The sequence below is a fragment of the Orcinus orca genome, chromosome 15 (genome assembly GCF_937001465.1).
Source record: "Orcinus orca chromosome 15, mOrcOrc1.1, whole genome shotgun sequence".
Lineage (NCBI taxonomy): Eukaryota > Metazoa > Chordata > Mammalia > Artiodactyla > Delphinidae > Orcinus > Orcinus orca.
The window spans coordinates 84,339,090-84,359,674 of NC_064573.1; the positions used below are offsets into that span (position 1 = coordinate 84,339,090).

At 54.6% G+C, this 20,585-nt stretch overlaps 1 protein-coding gene across 4 annotated transcripts in view; it reads left to right on the forward strand.

The window, feature by feature from the left end:
- The first annotated feature begins 3,492 nt into the window (after positions 1-3,492).
- AACS (acetoacetyl-CoA synthetase) overlaps positions 3,493-20,585 on the forward strand; it is a 45,013-nt gene continuing 27,920 nt past the window's right edge. The window contains exons 1-7 of one of the 4 annotated variants that reach the window (XM_049698602.1): positions 3,493-3,505; positions 8,394-8,497; positions 10,371-10,491; positions 11,046-11,159; positions 15,640-15,737; positions 18,599-18,713; positions 18,899-18,980. In XM_049698602.1, the coding sequence (XP_049554559.1) occupies positions 11,120-11,159; positions 15,640-15,737; positions 18,599-18,713; positions 18,899-18,980 (335 nt within the window). In that variant the 5' untranslated portion in view covers positions 3,493-3,505; positions 8,394-8,497; positions 10,371-10,491; positions 11,046-11,119. Of the gene's footprint in view, positions 3,506-3,673; positions 3,947-8,393; positions 8,498-10,370; positions 10,492-11,045; positions 11,160-15,639; positions 15,738-18,598; positions 18,714-18,898; positions 18,981-20,585 lie in introns of those variants that run through there. The other 3 variants (XM_049698601.1, XM_033440684.2, XM_004276644.3) reach the window with 3 other exon arrangements.

Here is a 20,585-nt window from a genome sequence, read left to right on the forward strand (position 1 = left end):
GAAGCCAAATCGAGCCAGAGGGTGGCAAGTCACCTCATCTGGTCCTCGTGTCTTGACCTGTTTAAAACAATATAGAGGGCTTCCCTGGTGGCACAGTGGTTGGGAGTTCGCCTGCCGATGCAGCGGCCGTGGGTTCGTGCCCCGGTCCGGGAAGATCCCACGTGCCGCGGAGCGGCTGGGCCCGTGAGCCATGGCCGCTGCGCCTGCGCGTCCGGAGCCTGTGCTCCGCAACGGGAGAGGCCGCAACAGCGACAGGCCCGCGTACAACAACAACAACAAAAAAGAGAGAGTATAGAGAGGAAACCATGGCAAGCCTTAGAGGACTTGTACGGCTGTTTTAAATCTGTAGGATTAAATGAGGCCTCTGCTTGCAGGAATACCTCTTTCACCAGAAGCACTTGGCTCAGAAGGATTAGGGCTGTCTTAACACCCGTACACAGTGTATCACCGAGTTGTGGGTGATCTTGAGTGGCTGAGTGTCCTACAGAAAGCACAAGAAAGTGGCCTGTGCCCTCTGGGTGTTTGCCTTAAAAAAATGAACAACGTTAAGAGTTGCGAGTTAAGTTTTATTTGGGGCAAAATGAGGACTGCAGCCCTGGAGACAGCGCTTCAGATAACTCTGAGAAACTACTCCAAGGAGGTGAGGGGGGAGCCAGGATATATAGGAGTTTTGCAACAAAGGGCGGGTAGCCGGGAATGTCAAAAGATTCTTGTTAATTAAAGAAAACCAGACATCTCAAGTTAAGGGATTTAGGGCTTTTCTATGTATGGGAAGATGCAAGAGTCTGGGCTCACTGAAATCATTCCTTTGATATGCACTTCAGCTCTCTGGGGCCAGTAACCTGTATTTTCACATCCTGAGTTTCCTCAGGGCTCACGGGCTCACGTTAGAGGGTTGCACTCTTTGGTGACTGTGACATCCTTTGTTTATTGATATGGCAGGAAATATTCCATTTATAAGTATTCCATTTATCAAGTGGTAGAGATCAGTGAGCTGTAGGGGACATTTACATTCATGTGACACATATTTCCTGCCTGCCATGTGCCACCACAAGGAGAAGGGACCCTGCTTTCATGGAATTTTATGGCAGTGGAAGAAGACAGAATAGAAAAAAGTAAAGAAATTAATAATCAGAATGATTTAGACTTAGACTATGAAGGAAGCAGAACGAAATACTTGTAGCTTGGGGAAGGGGAAGGAAGGTGTATCTAATTGTTGGCTGGCTGGGGAGGCCTAAGGGAGGGGATGACAGTTGGACTAATAACAAATGTCTATGTCAGGTGATACCAGAAGTGGTCCAATTCATCCAGAACCAATTTGCCAAATGCCAGTGTGCCAAATAAGCAATTCACTGGGTCAGCAGAATTGGCCAGATTTACCAATCTATCAAAAAACAGGTTTTATGTGAAAACCACTGATAAAATTTCATCCCATTCTCCTACTCATGCTTTTTGTAACCAAATGAGCCTTGCATTTTCCCATGCCTCAGCTCATGCCTCTGTATGCCACAGAAAATATTCACCCACCTTTCATTTCTTTTATATGTATTTGACCTTCATCAAAGTGTATGTCAAATTCAACATATCCATGAAAGCTTTCAGTTCTGAACGAAATCATGAGAAAAGTACTTATTTGGCGCTTTCATAGGAGATCACACTGAGGCAGGAGGTAGATGGGCTCCAGGCTAGACGTTTACAACTGGCCTCCTGTTCACACTTCCTGAGGGGGGAAGAAGATGGGCTCCAGGCTAGACATTCATTACCAGCCCCCTGTTTACATTTCCTGAAGCAAGAGATAAACGGACACTAGGACTACATATTTATGACCAGACTCCTGTCTATATTTTGAGATCTGCACCTCGATATAAAAACCAGTACGAGAAATAGGGTAAATAACCGGACATTGGACATTTTTATGGCAGGAACAGAGTGGGACTAAATCCTGTTAAAAGATCAAGAGGTCATACATCTCTGATCCTTGGGGCAAGGGAGACATTGCACATGAGCAGAAAAGCTCCTTGGGGGTCAAAAAGGAGGGCACACCACCCCATAATATGTGATGCTAAGGTCGTCGTATAAGCGTCTGGGCTGTAATCCATGTTGGAAAGAAGTTGCACACGCATGTTTGGGAGGGTCCTAGGGCAGGGCAGGTGGGGAGAACCTTGGGGACCTTGTGGTGACCAGTTAGACAGGGATTTTGCTCCCGTGGAATGTGCATTCCAGTGTTAAAGGGATGAACATACATACATGAATCCCTCGCAGATGAGTCTTCTTCTGGGTTGAGATGGACTCATGCTGTCACAAAGGAGACGACTTGCAGACGGAGCTAGAATTGGTCCAGAACTTGGAGGTCAGGGGAGGGGGATATTCTGGAAGCACCCTGTCTTAAGTTAGAATCTATGTTTCTTTGTCGTGACTGGGAGATGGACACTATTTAGGATTAAGTGGTGGAGGTAGGGAGTGGCTTCCTAAAACTCCAACACTGCAAAAAACTGTATTGGGGGAAGCTGATTGGGTTGCTGTTAGAATAAAGAACGACGAGGAATATGGGAAGGTCCCTAGCACAGTGCCAGCGTGCAGTAAGATTACAGTAAATAAAACTTCAAAATACATCCCATCCCATTTTTCTCTCCTTCTCCACAGCCACCATCATCTCTTGCAACATCACCGTAACCAGCCCCCCCGCTTATGTCCTTACTTCCTGAAGGCTATTCTCAACACAGCAGCTGGAGGGATTCCTATGACAGCTATAGTCAGAGCATGTCCTTCTGTTCACCACCTTCCAATGTTCTCATGTCACCCAGGGTAAAACCAAAGTCTTCAACAGTCTCCAGGACGCACCTGAGCTTCCACCTCTTCCTTTATTGACCTTGTTCTCTACTCTAGGTCTCTCTAGTGAAAGACATTGGCCTCCCTGCTAGTTCACTAACCACGTCCAACACTCTCCTGCCTCAGGACCCTAGCACCTGCTGTTCCCTCTGCCTGGAAAATTTTCTCCCAGATACTAAATAGCTCACTCCTTCTTCAAGTTATTGATAGAAGTACCCTTTTTAATGGGACCTTCCCTGACAACCTTTTTTAAATAGAAACACTCCTCCCATGTTTTCTACCCTCCCCTGATTTTTCATAGCAGTTATTACCTTTTATTTTATGAGTGATAATCTACATATTACTCTATTATGTATGTTATGATACTCCTTGGTATACTGTTTTTTATTGTATATATTATACTATGTATGACACATATATAATGTATAATATTTGTTGATTGACTCCGCTTCTCCCCACACCTGTCCCCCACCCCTTATCTCTTGTTGACAGAGGGCAGGAATTTCGCCTCGCTCTGTGTTGTATCTGCAAAGCCCGCACAATGTCCGGTACCCAGCAGGCGCTCGGTAAATAAGGGCAGGAAGAATAAATCAATCGTGAATGAATGAACACATGAACGAGCCTGCAGCCTCTGGCTCTTGCCCTCCGGCGCTGCTTTAACCCCTTCGCTCTCCAGGTGAGGTCGGGGAGCCCGGGTCCAACGCGCCTGCGCAGCCCCACCGGGTCGGCGGGCTCAGGGTCTAGTCCCGGCGGCGGCAGCACTCCTTTGCGAGGCGCGGCGCCCGCGGAGGGTTACATTCGGGGCGGGGCCGGGCAGCCGAACGGCGGGACCTTCGGGGGCGGGGCTTGCTGAGAGTCCAGTTAGGGCTGCATCTCCTTTAAAGGTTGATCCACGTCGGCCGCTCCGCTCAGCCCGGTGTCCCGCGGCCCGGTCCCCATCCCCGCGCAGCCCCGGCCTTTCCGCCGGTCGTCCCCGTCGCAGCCATGTCCAAGGAGCCGCGGGGTGGGCGGGAGGAGATCCTGGAGTGCCAGGTGATGTGGGAGCCTGACAGCAAGAAGAACACGCAGATGGACCGCTTCCGGGCGGTCGTGGGCGCTGCCTACGGCCTGGCGCTGGGTGAGTGCGGGGCGCGCGTCCTGGGGGCTCCCCGGCCACCTCCCGGGGCCAGGAGCTTCCAGAAATCAGGCGCCCCCCCTTGGGGGTCCGAGGGACCACCTGACAGAGGGACCCTCCTCCTGGGGTCCCGGGCGCCGCCTTTTCCAGGGCGTTGGTGTCAGGGTCCTTTCTAGTTGTTGGAATGGTCTCCTGATTTCCAGTCTCCCTCCTCTGGGGGTTGGACGAGCCGCTGGACGGGCGGCCCCTCCCCAGGGGTGGGACATCTTCTGACTGTGCGGTTTTGCCCCCTTGTCTGTGCGGGTTGTCACCTCTTCACTGCAGCATCCATCTCCCTGAGAGTGTTCCCCATCTGGTCTTGGAACCCCTGTGGACTGAGAGGTCCCTTGCTAGGCGTTCCTACCTGTGAGGTGTGCTCCCTGGGGTCCTGCCCTCGAGCCTTGGGGGCTTCCTCCCCGACCCAGGGCCTTTCTGGCTTTTAGCTCTTCTCTTCTGTTGGTGGGGAGTCACTTGTTAGCCAACAGTACCTCGTGCTGCCCCCTCATCCCCTCCCCAGGCTGACCCTGCTAGAGGCCAGCATGGATTCTGGGCACTGGGGAGAAGGGTGGTCAGGTAGCAGTCTGCCTCTGGGATTGGGGCCGAACTCCGTCCCCTCACGTGTTTACACTCCCAGCCCCGAACCGGACCTAGTCAAGGGCCCCCCTTCCAGCTGCCACCCTGGCCTCGGGAGCCACCTGGCTGGGTGTGGACCTGGGCGAGGAGGCCCTTTTCCGGATGAGACGCTTTCCCCCGCATCCACCTGGCTGGTCTACCTTTACCTTCTTCACCCTCCCCGCCTCAGGGGTTTGCGACTCATTATGGCCCTTTCTCTCCTCTTCGGGCCCCTCCGCTGGCTGCAGGGACCCCTGTGTTTCTGTTGGTGGCATCACAGTTCTCAGGGAGCCTCACAGAAATGGAGGCGTGGGCCGTCTGACTTCTTACCTCGTCCCCTTTCCAGCCCAGCGCCAGCATCTCCCCTGGGGCCCTCGTTTCCTCTGCCCTGAGCTGGCTGGTTTCCCTGCTTCCTGCTTTTCCTCCCTCTGCCCTCAGTACCGCCTGCGTGCGGGCTCTGCCTGAGCAGCCTTGATGCACAGGCCCGACTCTGTCACGCCTGGGCTCCAGGGCTCACAGCGGCTCCTTGTTGACTGAGGATTTGCAAACCCTGCCGCCTGGCGGCTTCCAAGTCCTCCGCAGCACGGTGGGTGTCGTAGCCTCCACGGAGCCCCTTCCCTTGGCTAGCCCAGCTGCACCCCTCTCCCGCCCTCCTGCCCCCTGGACGGTGAACCCCTGTGGACAGGTGTGGCTTGTTACTCGCCGGGCCTTCTTTCAGGTAGTAGTTGGTAATGTGTGTTGGATTGGGGGATAGACTTTTTTTTTTTTTTTTGCCGCGCCGCCCGGCTTGTGGCATCTTAGTTCCCCGACCAGGGATTGAACCCAGGCCCTCGGCAGTGAGAGCACGGAGTCCTAACCACTGGGCCACCAGGGAATTCTCTGGGGGACAGACTTGATTCCTAAGAAGAGCCAGGAGTGGAACTGCATTCTTCTGTGTTACCGTGCCGTGGTTCCGTCTCTCTTTCCTCTGCCAGCTGTTCCCCCTGCTGCTTTACAGAATGATTTCACAGAAGGGCAGTCCTGTGAGGTGCGTGAGACTGAGCTGTAATCTGACTGCCGGGATTTTGAAGTGGCTCCACCACTTACTCGCTGTGTGATCAGAAGGAAGTCACCCGATCTCCCGAGCCTTGGTTTCCTCACCTGTAAAATGGGCATAATGAGAGGACCCGTATCACTGGGTGACAGATGATCGGGCGGAGCGCCCGCCCGCACCCGGCCTCTGGGGTTTGCTGAGTAGACACTGGCAGAGGCACCAGTAGCTCCCCGTCTGCCTGCCCAGCTCCTCTCTGCCCTTCAAGGCTGGGACTGGTGGCCTGCGGGCCATGTCGGGCCTGCAGACTTAGTTCGGGCGGCTCACACACCGAAAGACCGCATAGGAAAAGTAAGATTTGCAGCTTCTTTTGAAAACCCAAAGGCCCGTGCTGCTGGGTCTGTGTGCTCACGTGACGGCATCAGCTGAGCTGAGTGGGGCTCCTCTCGTGGTCTGGGGGTGGCTTAGACCTTGGTGTTTTTCTTTCCTCCTCTCCCACGACTGGTGGTTAACCCACCTGCTTCTCTCCTTTCCGTGGGCCTGGCCCTGGCCCCGGACGTTTTGGTCTTTGCTTTAAGAGCCAACTCAAATGCTGCCTTCTGTCTGATTATTCTCTCTGACCGTTTTCTCCTCTCCTCTGCTCTCCTCTGCATGTAATTTGGACTTTCGGCCTGTCTTGCCTGGTCATTTATTTGTGAGCTTTTTTTTTTTTTGGCTGCGCAGCATGTGGGATCTTAGTTCCCTGACCGGGGATCGAGCCTGTGCCCCCTGCAGTGGAAGCGTGGAGTCTTAACCACTGGACCGCCAGGGAAGTCCTCAAGTGTCTTTATACCACAAACTGCAACTCACCTCTGCCCCCTGCAGTGGAAGCGTGGAGTCTTAACCACGGGACCGCCAGGGAAGTCCTCAAGTGTCTTTATACCACAAACTGCAACTCGCCTCTGCATGCCAGCATCTGGGACAGAGCTGGCCAACAAACAGAAGGCTTGGTCTCTGTTCTCCAGCAGCTCAGGTGTACTTGTGGGGAGAAGGCTCGTGCAAAGGTAGCAGCGCTGAGCAGCGGGGGTAGGGGTGCGTGCTGTCCGCCTTCTGAGCTCCAGGTCTATCAGGATGCTGTTGAAGAGGGCTGGCAGGATCTTGAGCTGAGACTTGAAGGTGTAGGCTGGTCAGAATTCTCACAGATGGAGAGGAAGGAGCAGGTGAAGTGGCAAGCGAGACTTACAAACTCGGATGCCTGCGGGGACCAGGCGGGTGACAGGGGTATTAATAACAGCTAATATTTAGTGAGCGCTTCCTGCACGCCAGGCCCCATTCGGGAACTTTACGCGGATTAACTCACTTAATCCTCAGTAACCTGGCCAAGTAGCTGCAGCTTTGATCTCGTTTCCCAGCTGAGAAAGTGGAAGCTCAGAGTCTTGGTTGAGATCTCGCAGCTGTGAGCCGTGGAGCTGGGCTCAGTGCTCGTCACCGCCGGGTTAGGTTGCCTCTCGCGTGGGTGTCAAGGGCCAGGTGGGGCAGCTGTTAGCTGCTTCAGCTGACTGTCACCGTGTGCAGTGACGGCACCAGCTACCTATTGCTGCGTTGCAAACCACCCCAAGACTTAGTGACGTAAAACGACGGTAAATGTTTAGTATTTCTCAGTTTCCGCGGGCCAGGCTTCTGGGAGTGGCTTAGCTGGTGGTTCGGGAGGCCTCCGTTTCAGGCCGCCTAGGACTGCTTGAGTGTCCTCACAACATGGCCACTGGCTTCCTGCAGAGCAAGTGATCAAGGCGGAAGCTGCGGTGTCCTTAGGACTTTGGGACCCAGCCTCACAAGGTGCACTCGGTCATTTCCTTAACAGTCGGGCTCAGCGGGGGGAGGGGACGACACAGGGATGTAAATACCAGGAGGTGACACTCGTTGGCCGGCTTCCACGGCCAGACGTCCTGCCTTCTCAGGAGAAGCCAGAAATCCTGCACTTTACTTGGAAACCGGATTTAACGTCGGCCCATTCAGTTCCTGAGCATCGCGCAGACTGAACTAAACGCGCCGGTGGTCCGTCCCCCAGGCTTCCAGATCGCAGCCTGTGAGCTGGGGGGGGATGGCGGGGGACACGTGTGGGCAGAAGCCCCGGGAGCCCCTGCTCGACTGGAGAATCGTGTCGATCCCTTGTCTGAGTCGTGGACGGTGGGAAAGTTTCCGCTTGAAGCCCACCCACTCCTCCGCCGTCCGCGGGGGTCCTCGCGGTGCTGAGATGCTGCTGCGACTGCTCGCTCCCCGGGTCGGCAGGCTGGTTACATCCTCCGCCCTCCTGGATGCTGTGGTGGCGCCCTTGGTGATGATGGGCTTTCCAGGTCTTCAGGGGAGGCCCTGCGCCATCTCTCGTGTCAGCCCGGAGGAGTTTTTGGTGCTGGAGCTCTTTGCAATTTGTGAGGACCAAGGTGACATAAAAAGCACTTACATAGATTGCCTGAGGCCTCACAGCTAATACATGGCCAAGCCAGGATTTGAACCCAGGCCTTCTGGGTCCAGAGTCCATGGTTTTTAGGCATGGTGGTTAAGGTATAAAATCACCGCCTCGTGACTTTTGTTCATTTGGGGAGTAGCGGTGGTGGGTTTGCTTTAACAAACTAAGATGCCCTGCGCTCCCAAGACCCTCTCTCGTCAGGTGCCTTCGAACCCCTCAGACACACAACTCCTCAGGTGTATCCATCGTATCACTGAACCAAGACTTTCCTCCTAAGATTTGTTGGAGTCATGTGCCTTTTCTTTCTTTCTTTTTTGTTTCAGAAAATTATGATGACTTATATCATTGGTCAGTTGAGTCATATTCGGACTTCTGGGCAGAGTTCTGGAAATTCAGTGGAATTGTCTTCTCACACACGTATGATGAGGTAAGAAGAGGTTGTGCTTACACATTATCTTTTCGTGGTTCTGATCCAAAATGAAGTGTTAATTTTGAGGAAGACTAAATCATATCTTCTTTAAAATCCCCACATCAGCGGGAAACAATCATTGCCCTAGAGAGTTGGCAGGAAATTGTGTTGGGGTCACGGACCTCATGGGGACTCTGCAGGCTCCGGGCCCCCCGATGTGTGTGGACCCAGGCCTTGTCCTGGGAATCTGAGTGATCCAAAGAGTAGGGCATCGCTGTATTTTTATTTTATTAAAATTTTTTAGAACTGCGGTAAAATACACATAATACAAAATTTACCATTTTATCCATTTTAAAGTGTACAGTTCAGTGATGTTCCATACATTCACATTTTAAAAATTTATTTGTTTTATTTATTTATTTTTGGCCGCACTGTGCGGCCTGCGGGATCTTAGTTCCCCAACCAGGGATGGAACCTGGGCCCCCCGCCGTGGATGTGTGGAGTCTCAACCACTGGACCACCAGGGAAGTCCCCATACTGTAATGGTTTTTCCTTTTTAAAATTTATTTATTTATTTATTTTTGGCTGCGTTGGGTCTTCATTGCTGCGCGTGGGCTTTCTCTAGTTGCAGCGAGTGGGAACTACTCTTTGTTGCGGTGCGCAGGCTTCTCATGGCTTCTCTTGTTGCAGAGCACGGGCTCTAGGCATGTGGGCTTCAGTAGTTGTGGCACGCGAGCTCAGTAGTTGTGGCACGCGAGCTCAGTAGTTGTGGCTCACGGGCTCTAGAGCTCAGGCTCAGTAGTTGTGGTGCACAGGCTTAGTTGCTCTGCGGCATGTGGGATCTTCCCGGACCAGGGCTCGAACCCGTGTCCTCTGCATTGGCAGGCGGATTCTCAACCACTGCACCACCAGAGAAGCCCCCTGTAATTGTTTTTTAAACTATCAGTAGTTTTGTTATTTACCTGGATTTTAGAGATTTTTATTTATTCCCTCAATAAATATCCAGGGAATAAGAAGTCTGTTGTATGTTTGGTTTGATTATGGGGTGAGCCATTCTGAAAGGTTCACCTGAAGGAGAAACCAAGGTTCCAGCCCTGATGGAGGAGGCACGGATCCAACTTCCTAAACACTGTGACGGGGTGTCCGGTGGGCCGTGCACTTTGATCTCCTGGTTTCCATGCTCTGGTCAGCCCTGGAACATGTGGTAGCTGCCGTGTCTGTCTGTCTGTCCTTTTGTCATCAGCATCACTCATAAAGTAGGTGCTTAATAATTAACAGACTAAACTAGTGGTGCGGAGTTTTCCCTTGGCATTAATTTTTTTTAACTTTAGTGAGGAATAATTGATACATCTAATTTGTTTTTTTTATTTGGTTGCGCTGGGTCTTAGTAATGGCAGGTGTGCTCCTTAGTTGCAGCATGCGAACTCTTAGTTGCGGCATGCGTGTGGGATCCAGTTCCCTGAGATTGAACCCGGGGCCCCTGCATAGGGAGCACGGAGTCTTAACCACTGCACCACCAGGGAGGTCCTGATACATATAATTGTATCTATTTCAAGTGTACACGTGAATGATTTGATATACATATGCCTTGCAGAATGAGTATCAAGTTAACTGACACATCCGTCACCTCACACAGTTACCTTTTTCTTTTTTTTTTTTGTGGTGAGAATGCTTGAGATCTACTCTCAGCAAGTGTCAGGTACACAATATCGCATTCATTTCTGTTTTCAGTTTCAAGCCTTTGGGCCAGGTCAGCGTTCAGTCTGTACAGCGATCTAGTGATGCCTTGGGCCGGCGAGTTAGCTGGCCTCCTGTGACGCGGAATCCCTTCTCTGCATCTGATGTTGCTCTCACACACGTGTGTGTCTTGGTTTGCTGTTGTCCTCTGTAGGTCGTGGACACGTCCAAAGGGATTGCGGACGTCCCCGAGTGGTTCAAAGGCAGTCGCCTCAACTACGCAGAAAACCTCCTGCAACACAGGGAAAATGACGGAGTGGCCCTTTACGTGGCACGTGAGTCCCGACAGCTACTTGGATTCTCTCTTAGTGTGACGGGGCCACGTGTTCAGAGAGCCTCTGAAGCACTCAGAACCTGCAGTATATGATCCCAAACAATAGCTCGGCACTTTTTTTTTTTTGTGTGGTGAAAAACACAAAATACTAACTTTACCATCTTAACCACTTTTAAATGTACAATTCAGTGGTGTTAAGTATGTTCACATTGTTGTGCAGTAGATCCCTGGAACTTTTTCACTGAAGCTTTGTACCCACTAAACACTGATTTCCCCGTCTCCTCCCCCAGGCCTTGGAAAATTATATTAAAAAAATCACAACCAAATCAAAGGATTCTGGGCGTGCGTCTCAAGGATGCCCTTTCCCAAGCCTTTCTTTTCCGGAACGTCGGGTAAACCTGCATCTGGTTTGCATCCCGTGCACCTGTGTAGCGTCTCCTGGGCGCGTATCTCTAACCTGTGTTTGAACAGGTGTGAGTTTTCATCCGTGTCTGTGACTCAGAACCTCTCTTTTTAGGATGGTCCGAGGATGACCTGTCCTTTTTCTCTTCCCAGGGGAAGGCAGGGAGGAGATCGTGAAGGTGAGTTTTGAAGAGCTGCGGCGACAGGTGGCTTTGTACGCCGCGGCGATGAGGAAGATGGGCGTGAGGAGAGGAGACCGGGTCGTCGGTGGGTACTTCTGGTGCCTGTCACAGTGGGGGCAGGGGAGTGGCTTGGAAGGAATGAGGTGGCGTCGGGTCAGATTGCACGCACACGGCTTCGCGTGTGTACACGTGCGACACAAACCAGACGAAGAGGGACGATCGTTGCGAGTGCGGCCCAGCCAGAGTGAGCTGGGCTGTGAGGGTCCCCGGCTCCCGGCCTCCATGTGGGCACGTCCTCCTGAGCCAGTGCTCACAGACGTCTACATTATCATTAATAATAATTTTTTAATGGATTAGTTATTATTTTTTTTAATGAAATGTGGTCCTTAAACTAAACACAAACCAGAAAGTTCATCAGGTCCTTGATGACAAAGCCAGGACCCCTTCCAGGGTCGGGAGAAGCTGCTGCACTTTCTGGGTCTGCCCGCCTCCAACTCGATGCTTTCCTGAGGAATTCCTGAGGGCTGGTTTCCATTCTGTGATATTCGCCATCTGTGCTGACGTGATTGTAGACTGATGCCTAACCCTCAAAACGCAGCAGAGGGAGTTTTATCAGTGGAGACTCACTAGACTGATTTCCTCTGACCCACAGACGCCAGGGCAGGCGCCACCAGCCTGCCTGTTTCCCAGATGAAAAACTGAGGCCCAGAGGAGAAAAGTAAACTAATCATTTTTTTTTTTTTAAACTTGGAAAGAACTTTATTAAAAAAACGGGTGTTGATTTAAACAGTATAGACAATTTCAGTTCATAAGGTCGTTAACTGAAAGCATGTGGATATACTCAGCCTCTGGAGATAATAAAGAGACAGTTACTTTTTCTTGGCCGAGCCACTTGTGGGATCTCAGTTCCCTGACCAGGGATTGAACTTGGGCCCTCGGCAGTGAAAGTGCAGAGTCCTAACCACTCGACTGCCAGGAAGTTCCCTGAGAGTTAGTGAGGCATGAAATTTGATAGCAGGACACTTCATCGCACGTCTGTTGGACGATGGGTTGTAATTATTTGGTGCCGCGATACGGCAGCGTGCGCCTGGGCCCGAGTGTCCTGCTGCCCGGCTGGTGGCCCTAGGCCACACTGCTCCTTGGGATCCCCACCTGGGCCTCCTCACTCAGTGCGGCTTCTTCCACTTAGTTCTTCCTGGTGAGACCTTGTTTAGCAGCATCCACTCCCTGGAGTCAGGAGACCTTCCCTCGGTGCCTGGCGCTGCCTTTGGGCCTGTGGATTTGGATGACTTTCTCCTCCCTGGACCTCGAGTTTCTGCATCTTTAAACAGGGCAGCAGAGAGGCTGAGGGGCTTGTTATGCAGAGTCTCCCGTGGGCAGAGAAGTTAGGTGGGCTTTCTCGGCCCCGCCCATCCACACGCACCCCGGGAGGGGCTGGTGACAATGACGGATGTGTCCAGAGGCGGTTCCCAGTCTGGGTCCGGCTGGGGTTCTGTGTGCTTTTTGCTGCAGTGCTGGGGTCAGAGTTTAAATTGCTCCTTCCGGGATCAGGCATCAGATCTTATTCTTAAACCAGAGAAGAGGGCTTCTCTGTCCTCTGGCCGCACGACTTCACTCGTGGCATCAACCCCAGTGGCATCGATGGTGTCCGTCCCCTGCTTGGAGGCTCGCCGACCCCCGCTGCCTCCAGGGTGGGGATGAGAACCTGCAGCTGGGTCGGCGGCCCCGCGCGCTCGCTTCCTTCCTGCCTCTGCACTCCCCTCCCGGCCCCTGTCCTCCTAAAAGGGTCCGGCAGAGCCTTTGTTGGGAAGCCGGCCTCCGCCCCGCCTGCCCCCAGCCCTGTCCCCAGATGGCCTCACTCAGGGAAGCCCCCTGGTTGCCCCTGAGCCAGGCCCTCCTGTTGGACCCTCTGTCGGCATCTCGTTTTCATTCTTCAAAGGATGCGTCATTGGTAGTTACCTGTTTGGTTTTGTGATTATTTGAGCATCAGTCTCCTTTGTTTCGCTCTAAAACCCATGAGGCCTGGGGATCTGGCTGCTGGGCTGCCCTCCCCCACTCTGGGGGCCATGGGACCAGGGCTGCAGGCCGGGCCGTCAGCAGGAGAAGCCACCGGCATGTTGGCGTGACCGTGCCTATCCCGTGGGACTCACTGCAAGTGGGCGCTCGGCGTGTGTTTGCAAAGAGGGCAGCCTTACCCTGTGTAAACCATGTGAAGGGGCCAGACCCCGAGTGTCCTTCTCAGATGATGGAGCTGGGCATGGAGCGACCGCTCACTGTGTTACTTGACTGGAGAGGAATGAATAGTAAAGGACGGGTAGGGGATGTGCCGCATGATTGCCTGTCGCGGCCCTGGATGGGATGTTCTACAGATCCAAGGGTTCACCCTGGTTCATTGAGGTCTCTGCTCAGAAGCCGTCCGTGCTGTCCTGTGGAAAAATCCATCACCACTCTCTCTGCACCCCGCTTTATTTTCCTTTGTCGCCTGCTGCCTCCTTGAAATCACAGGATTATTCGTGTGTGCGTGCGTGTGCACGTCTGTCTGTCCTCCAGTACCAGAGGATGGAGCTTTGTCTTCTGTTCACTGCTGCATCTCAGTCTGTGGGTACCTGGCGCATAGTAGGTGTAGAACGAGTGTTTATTGGATGAATGCGTGAGAGTGCTGGGTCAGAGCAGGCATTTTTGTGGTTGAAACCTCAATATCTTGGGTTCTTCGTGGTCCAATTTAATTTGTCTAGAAAAGGAATTCAAAAGGTTCTTCTACCTTCCAGTAATTTTTCTTCCCTCCAATTTTCATTTTTAAAAATCTCCCTTTGAAGCAAATGTTTCTTGAGAAGGAGAAACGGAGAACAGGACATCCTGGGGCTGCCGCTTGGCCGTGCTTACGTGGGGGACGCCTGCTCCGTTGCCCTTCACTCCTCAGAATCAGGCTGGTGCTTGGTGACACCCCCTTCTTGAGTGTCACATCTTGGATTCTGATTTGACCTGATCACAGTTACTAGGACAGGGGACTGTGTTTCCCAGAAGAGAGCGCTAGGGAAGAGTGCAGAGGGGGATTGAATGGGGAGACGCTTGGAGGCCTTCAGAGATGCGTTACAGCTGCTCACTGCTCATGGCGCTGTTCCTTGTCTGTGAAGCGGGCGTCTCCTGGCTGCGTGTCAGTCCCCACAGCCAGCAGGTCACTCAGCCTCCCTGGGTGGTGAGTCCCGCCCTGCCTGGGGCGATGGCACCGTGGAGACACCTCAGTACGCTCACAGCCAAGTCTCTTCTCGGCAGCCGACATCCGTCAGCGGGCCTGCTGTGTGCCAGGGCGGGGCGGGGCCCAGGGGCCGTGGGAGCAATGCACGACCCCTGCCCCACGGGACACCCAGCAGGGAAGATGCAGTGAACCCAAAGAAACGAAGTACCCGCCGCTGTGGTCAAGTAGGCAGTCCAGAGCCATGGGAGGAGGGGCAGCGGGAGAGCTGTTCAGGGCACCACGGGGTGCTGGAGCCCAGAGGGCTTTCGTGTCGCCCAGGGAGGGAGCCGTGCTCAGGGCGGGCCCTGGACCTGCTCCCTGGCGCCTTGTGCACGAATCCTTTTCCCTCTGGAGCATTTAGAACGGTCTGTGTAACTGATCGCAGTCTTTTCATCCATAAAGAGTCTCTGCCTCTATTATCATAAAAGCCCAGAGGACTTCCCTGGGGGTCCAGTGCTGCCACTGCAGGGGGCCCGGGTTCGATCCCTGGTCGCAGGCCAAGTGGTGCGGCCGAAAAACCAAACCAAACCAAACTCAGCTTCCTACTAGATGGAAGGCTGAGTCCCTTGCAGGACTGTATATGTCTTGACTGGTCTGCTCAGTCTTCATTCCCCTGCAGCCTCTCCTTCCCTCCCTCCATCCAAGCATCCTCCCACCAGCCGGCCAGTAGACCAATATCTGCGGACCTTGATCTGCAGGGCATACCAAAAGGCATTTGGTAAAGCAGGGAGCGAGACAGGCAACGTCCCTGCCCTCACGAGAGAACCAGATATGAAGTCGCCAGTTATGATTATACTTAGGTGATTATTATGCTAGATCTGGTGAGGGAGAAATATGGTGTGCTTTTTGGGTGACTGGCATGGGGACCTGAGTTCTTGGGGTGGCCTTGGAGAAGGCTTCCCTGAGGGAGTTCCATTTGCCTTTGGAGCTGAAGGATGAGTAGGGGGGGCTGGTGTGGGTGGAAGTGTCCAGGCAACGCAGGCAGCTTGTGCAAAGGCCCTGAGGCAGGGGGAGCTTAGAACTGAAGGGAGGCTGTTGTGACTGAGCCCACAGTGGGAGGTGGAACGGAGCGAGAAGAGGCCAGGATCATGTAGGGATCCCTGATCAGAATGCGTCGGAGGGGGTGATGACAGGAAGCGGTCAGGCTGGCGACAGTGATCGGGTCATCCGAGCAGATGTCAAGGTGGTTGGGTTGGGCCTCGCCCTGCTCTGTGAGCCGCTCACAGCCAGCCCTTCTCCCCACTCCCACCGTGACTCCGGGAGGTGCTTCTGGAAGTCCGTGGCATCCTCACACCCTGAGCCAAGCTTTCTCCCTGTGTCCCCCCCACAGGTTATTTACCCAACAGTGCGCACGCCGTGGAGGCCATGCTGGCGGCCACGAGCATTGGCGCCATTTGGAGCTCCACGTCCCCAGACTTCGGCGTGAACGTGAGTCGGGGTCCCCTCAAGTGCCCTGGGTGTGCGGCCCCCGCAGGGGAACATTCCATGTGATTTCCCCATGACATCTTGGGTCGGGGTGTGGGCAGCTGCGGGGCAGGACCAGCCAGGCTGGGAGGAAACGGTGTCACGATGGCCTCCCGTCTCCCCGGCTGGTGACTCGCAATCAGCAGGAGAGAAGGAGCCAGAAGTAGTGGGATCTCTCTCTAAGTGTAAAAGTGAACGATCCTGGCTTCCTTTCCAATGTTCCCCACACCCAGCCGTGTGCATTGTGCGTTAGTGTTGTGTTACGTGCGACAGGCGGTGTTGCGAGTATCCAGCAGGAGACGCCCGGTCCCGGCTCCTGTGACTTCACGACCACGTGAGGTTTTCTGATGTCCGTTGTCTGCAGATTTGCTCGTGGAAGGTTTGCTTACGGAGAGTTTGCTCCATATTTGCCGTTTCTGATCCCTTCCTTTGGGGCTGAGCTTTGTGCTCTGGGCGGGAGGGCGGCGGGCCTCTTTATCCCCGTAAGCCCCAGGGGCACCAGGGACCAGGGTGCGCCAGCTGCGGCGTGGCCCAGGCAAGGCAGGAAGCACGCGCTGAGCCCCACCATGGGGAAGGAAGAAGCAGCAGAGCAGGACTTACTGGGACCCCCGCTTCCTGATCAGGGACCTTTCCTCGTTGCAGAACCTCGGGGATGAGGGACCCTCAGGAGCCACGAGGCTGGGCCTGTTAGAGGACATGCCGGGCATCCACGTCCCTGACCGTTCTTCCTATGCTCTGGGCACTGGTCAGTGCAGCCCAGGGTCTAAGGGCCGGCCTGGCTTTGCTGGCCGTGCATCCCTGGGTGACTTATTTATCCTCACGTGCAAAGCAGGGGCATCAGGAAGAGAGAGTCTCATGATATGAGCGTAGACTGCGTGGGCCTGTGATTGATGCGGGAGGATTGATACACTTAGGATACAGGTGCAGGGATGGCGCTGTTCCGGCTCCGTGCTCTGCGGTCCATGTGCCTTGTCCACAGGCTGGGCATTTTGGGTGTGAGCTTGATACTCAACCTCTGCCTTGAGGCTTGCTCTTCTGGAAAAGGTTTTCAAGGTATTTCTTTGCTTTTTTAAAATATTTATTTATTTATTTGGCTGCACTGGGTCTTAGTTGTGGCACGCGGGATCTTTTTAGTTGCGGCAGGCGGGATCTAGTTCCCTGACCAGTGATCAAACCTGGGCCCCCTGCATTGGGAACGCGAAGTCTTAACTGCTGGACCACCAGGGAGGTCTCTCAAGGTATTTCTCATCTCCTCCCACACCGTGCGGAGGAGGGACAGACGTGCTTCTGCAACACAGAGGCCTGGAGCAGTGAGGCGATTGGCTGAGGCCGGCCCTGGACCCATGGGTTGAGGACTGGGCCCTGCTGAGTTCGGGGAGGGGGTGGTCACCCCAGACCTCACTGCTGATGGCCGTGGTTGTGCCTCCTGGGGCTTTGCTGGGCCTCTCCCAGATCGCCTCCACCCCTGACCACCCAGGGCAGGCAGGACTGACCTGAGCCTGGAGCTCCAGGGGGCCTCTTGGTCCCCAAGGCCCTCTGTGAGGCCATGTGAGCTGCTTGGGACCAGGCCATCCTCGGGGGGGCGGGTCCTGGAGGGTTGGGACCCCGTCCCTGGGCGCTGTTGTCCTTGGATCCCTCAGCAGGCCTTGAGCTGCGCTGCCGGGAGGCGGTGAAGGAGCCTCGGGGCTGGAGAAGGCATGTGGCGTGGAGGTTACCAGCAGGCAGGCTCTCGCCTGGGTTTGAATCTGCCTCTGCCGCTTCCTGTCTCTGTGTCCTCGGGGACACACCGTAGGAGGGCTTGTGAGGGCAACACCATCGACACCCATCTGGGGTTGGGACAGCGCTCAGGCCTACCCCCCAAGCTCGGTGAACGTCAGCTGCTCCTAATGAGGAGGGAGTGGGTGTTTTTGAGTGAATTGGAACTTGGAAGCAGTTGTGATGTTGGAGAAGCATTGTGCAGCATGGCGGCGTGGGCGTGGCCTTCTAGGGCCCGAACGAAGCCCCTGCCTGCGTGCTTCACAGAGAGCAGAGCTCCTGGGTTGGCCTCGGGTGGTGGGTCTGAGCCACCTGGTGCAGGGCGGGAGGCTTAGGGGACGGGCTGGGGCCCAGCCGCCTCCTGCTTGCCTGTAGCATCAGCAGCTGGCCTTGACCCTGCGCCCATCCTCGTGGGTCTGTCTTGTGCACAATGTCAGCACCGCAGGCCACTCTGGCTGACTCTGGTCCCAGGTCCTGCTGTGCAGAGGATGCAGCCAGTGGTGGCCCTGGAGCGGCATCCCTGGCGCTCCTTCCCTGGTTTGAGGCTGGTTCGGGTTTTCCAGGGTGGCGGCTCTCGTTGGAAGCGCACACGCACTAGATGGCAGCCTGGCTCCGCCCTGACCACGGCCTTCAGCACAGTTGCTTGCGGGAGATCTTTGAGGGCGTGATGGCCTGGGCCTCAGGAGAGCCCTCTATTTGGTCAGAAAGTGGCAGGGCCAAACGCCGTTCTACTAAGATGCTTCGCTCTGCCCTGAGTTCTGGGAAGCGGTCCTCGTTTTGCCGGGACCCTGGTGTAGAGCCAGAGTCAGGTAGCCGTGTGCGCGATCCTTTGGAGTGATTGTTGAGCAGTGAATGACGGTTAGCGCATCAGCCTGGTGACTTGAGGGCCCCCGGCTGCTGGTACCACCTGCCAGCTCCCAGGGCTGAGCCCTCCTGGCCGGGAAGCCCTGGTCTGGGTCACGAGGCACAGCGCTTGCTCACGTGCATCCCTGGAGATGCAGCCGTGCCCTTGGCTGCTGGAGGATTTTGCCTTTTGGATGAACAATGACAACTCTTTCCTTCCACTCTAGGGCGTTCTGGACCGGTTTTCTCAGATTCAGCCAAAGCTCATCTTCTCCGTGGAGGCCGTCGTGTACAATGGCAAGGAGCACGACCACGTGGACAAGCTGCAGCAGGTCGTTAGAGGTGCGTGTGCTGGCGTGGGGGGCAGGGGGCAGGGGCGAGAGCCCCCCCAGGGGTCCCAAGAGCCCTGCAAAAACGGAGTAGTCTCAGTCCTAGGTCGTGTTACGTTTCAGCAAAAAAGAAAAAGATTAGCGGCTAGGTATGTTGTGTCCTGTAAGCTTGTGTTTTCTCCTCCCCGCCGCTTTCAGGACTAGCAGACCTGAAAAAAGTGGTGGTGATTCCTTACGTTTCCTCCAGAGAGAAGATAGACATTTCCAAGATTCCAAATAGGTAAGCCAGCCGCATGCTGATCACTGGTTGCACGTGAAACCCACTCAGAGTCCCAACCGGGCTGCAGGTTCTGTGGATCTTTGCACTTGGGGTTGGAGTGTTTCAGAGGTGCAAGATGTCTTGGTTAAAAATCGTCATTCTGTAGATGGGGACCCGAGGGCCCCAGGGGGAATCCCTTGGGGCCACGTGGTAACTTAGTGGCAGAACAGAGACTGTCCCTGGCATCCTAACTCTTCCTGTCTCGTGTCCCTTGGAAGTGGTGGGCTTGGATGGGGCCAGGCTGGCTCCCCGGATTGGCCACAGCAGTTCTGAACAGTGACTCATGTGTATCCACAGGTGCGTATGTGTGTGGATGTGCGTATGTGCACACACACACGTACACTTCTGTGTACGTGGTTCATACGTATGTGTATTTGTATGCATGTATGTACACACACGCAGCCACACAAAGGTATACACATACGTAATATGTGGGGTTTTTCTTTCATTTTACAACCTATTTTTTGTTGCCATTGCTCATGGCACCTTCCTTTGCTTTTCTGACGTTTATGAGCCGATAGACCACAGGCCTTGACGTGGAACAGAATGGTGAGCACTTTCATTCTGAACAGAAGTTAGGAAAATGGATTATGGTTTGGTCCAAGTTGAGATTCTTCCCAAAGTTCTTGTTGTACACCTTTCATCTCTCTGTAAGCCATCATAGAGGAGCGAATTCTGAGGTCGGGCGTGTTTACCTGCGCAGGTAAACCTGTCCATTTAGCCTCGCGTCTGGGCTGCAGGCAGGAGTCTCTGAGTGGCCCCAGGCCCCATGAGAAGCGGCGGCAGAGCCGCAGGTGGGGATCCTGGGTGTGCCGTGGGCGGGGGAGGGAGGCGGCGAGGAGGTCTTGCTACTCAGGCAGACGGGGTGGACGCGTGGCTGAGCGGCGCTGTGCGAGCGCCCTCCGGGGGGCACGGAGGGGGCTAAAGCTCATGTGCTGTCCCCCACGTTTACAGTCGAGCTGGGGGGACAAGACACGCCCGCAGGAAGGGGGAGCTGTGACCGCTCGGCCCAGTAGACACAGCCATGCTACTGAGTTGGGGACAGGAAGTGCCCAGGAGGTGAGAGAAGGGCGTGGTTGCTTCTCTGTGGGGCCTGGGGGAGGTGACAGCCGAGGGACCTTGAGAGGTGAGCAGGGTCTGGGGACAGCTGCAGTACCAGGGCTCCAGAGGCTGAAGGGAGCTGCGGCAAAGTGGCTGTTCCTCTAAGGCCATGGTCTCGAGCCACACTGCTCGGGGTCAGACCTCAGCTGTGTGGCTCTGGGCCAGTGGTCAACCTCTCTGTGCCTTGTTTTCCCCAGCTGTAGAACGGGGACAACAGTACCTTCCTCGCAGGCTCAGCAGCGTGCGTGAAGTTAGCTCTCAGTAACGTCGTCTCATTATGGGCGGGTGACAGCTGCAGGCCAGAGTGGGCTGTGTCCTCTGGAGCATCCGGGTCAGGATGTGCCGGTCCTTACAGGCAGGTCCGGGGGCGTGGCCTGTCCCCTAGACTGTGGGAACCCTGCCGACCTTGACAAATTACACCCCTGCCGTGAACATAGCTCCCCTGGTTTTATTGATGGGACCGTA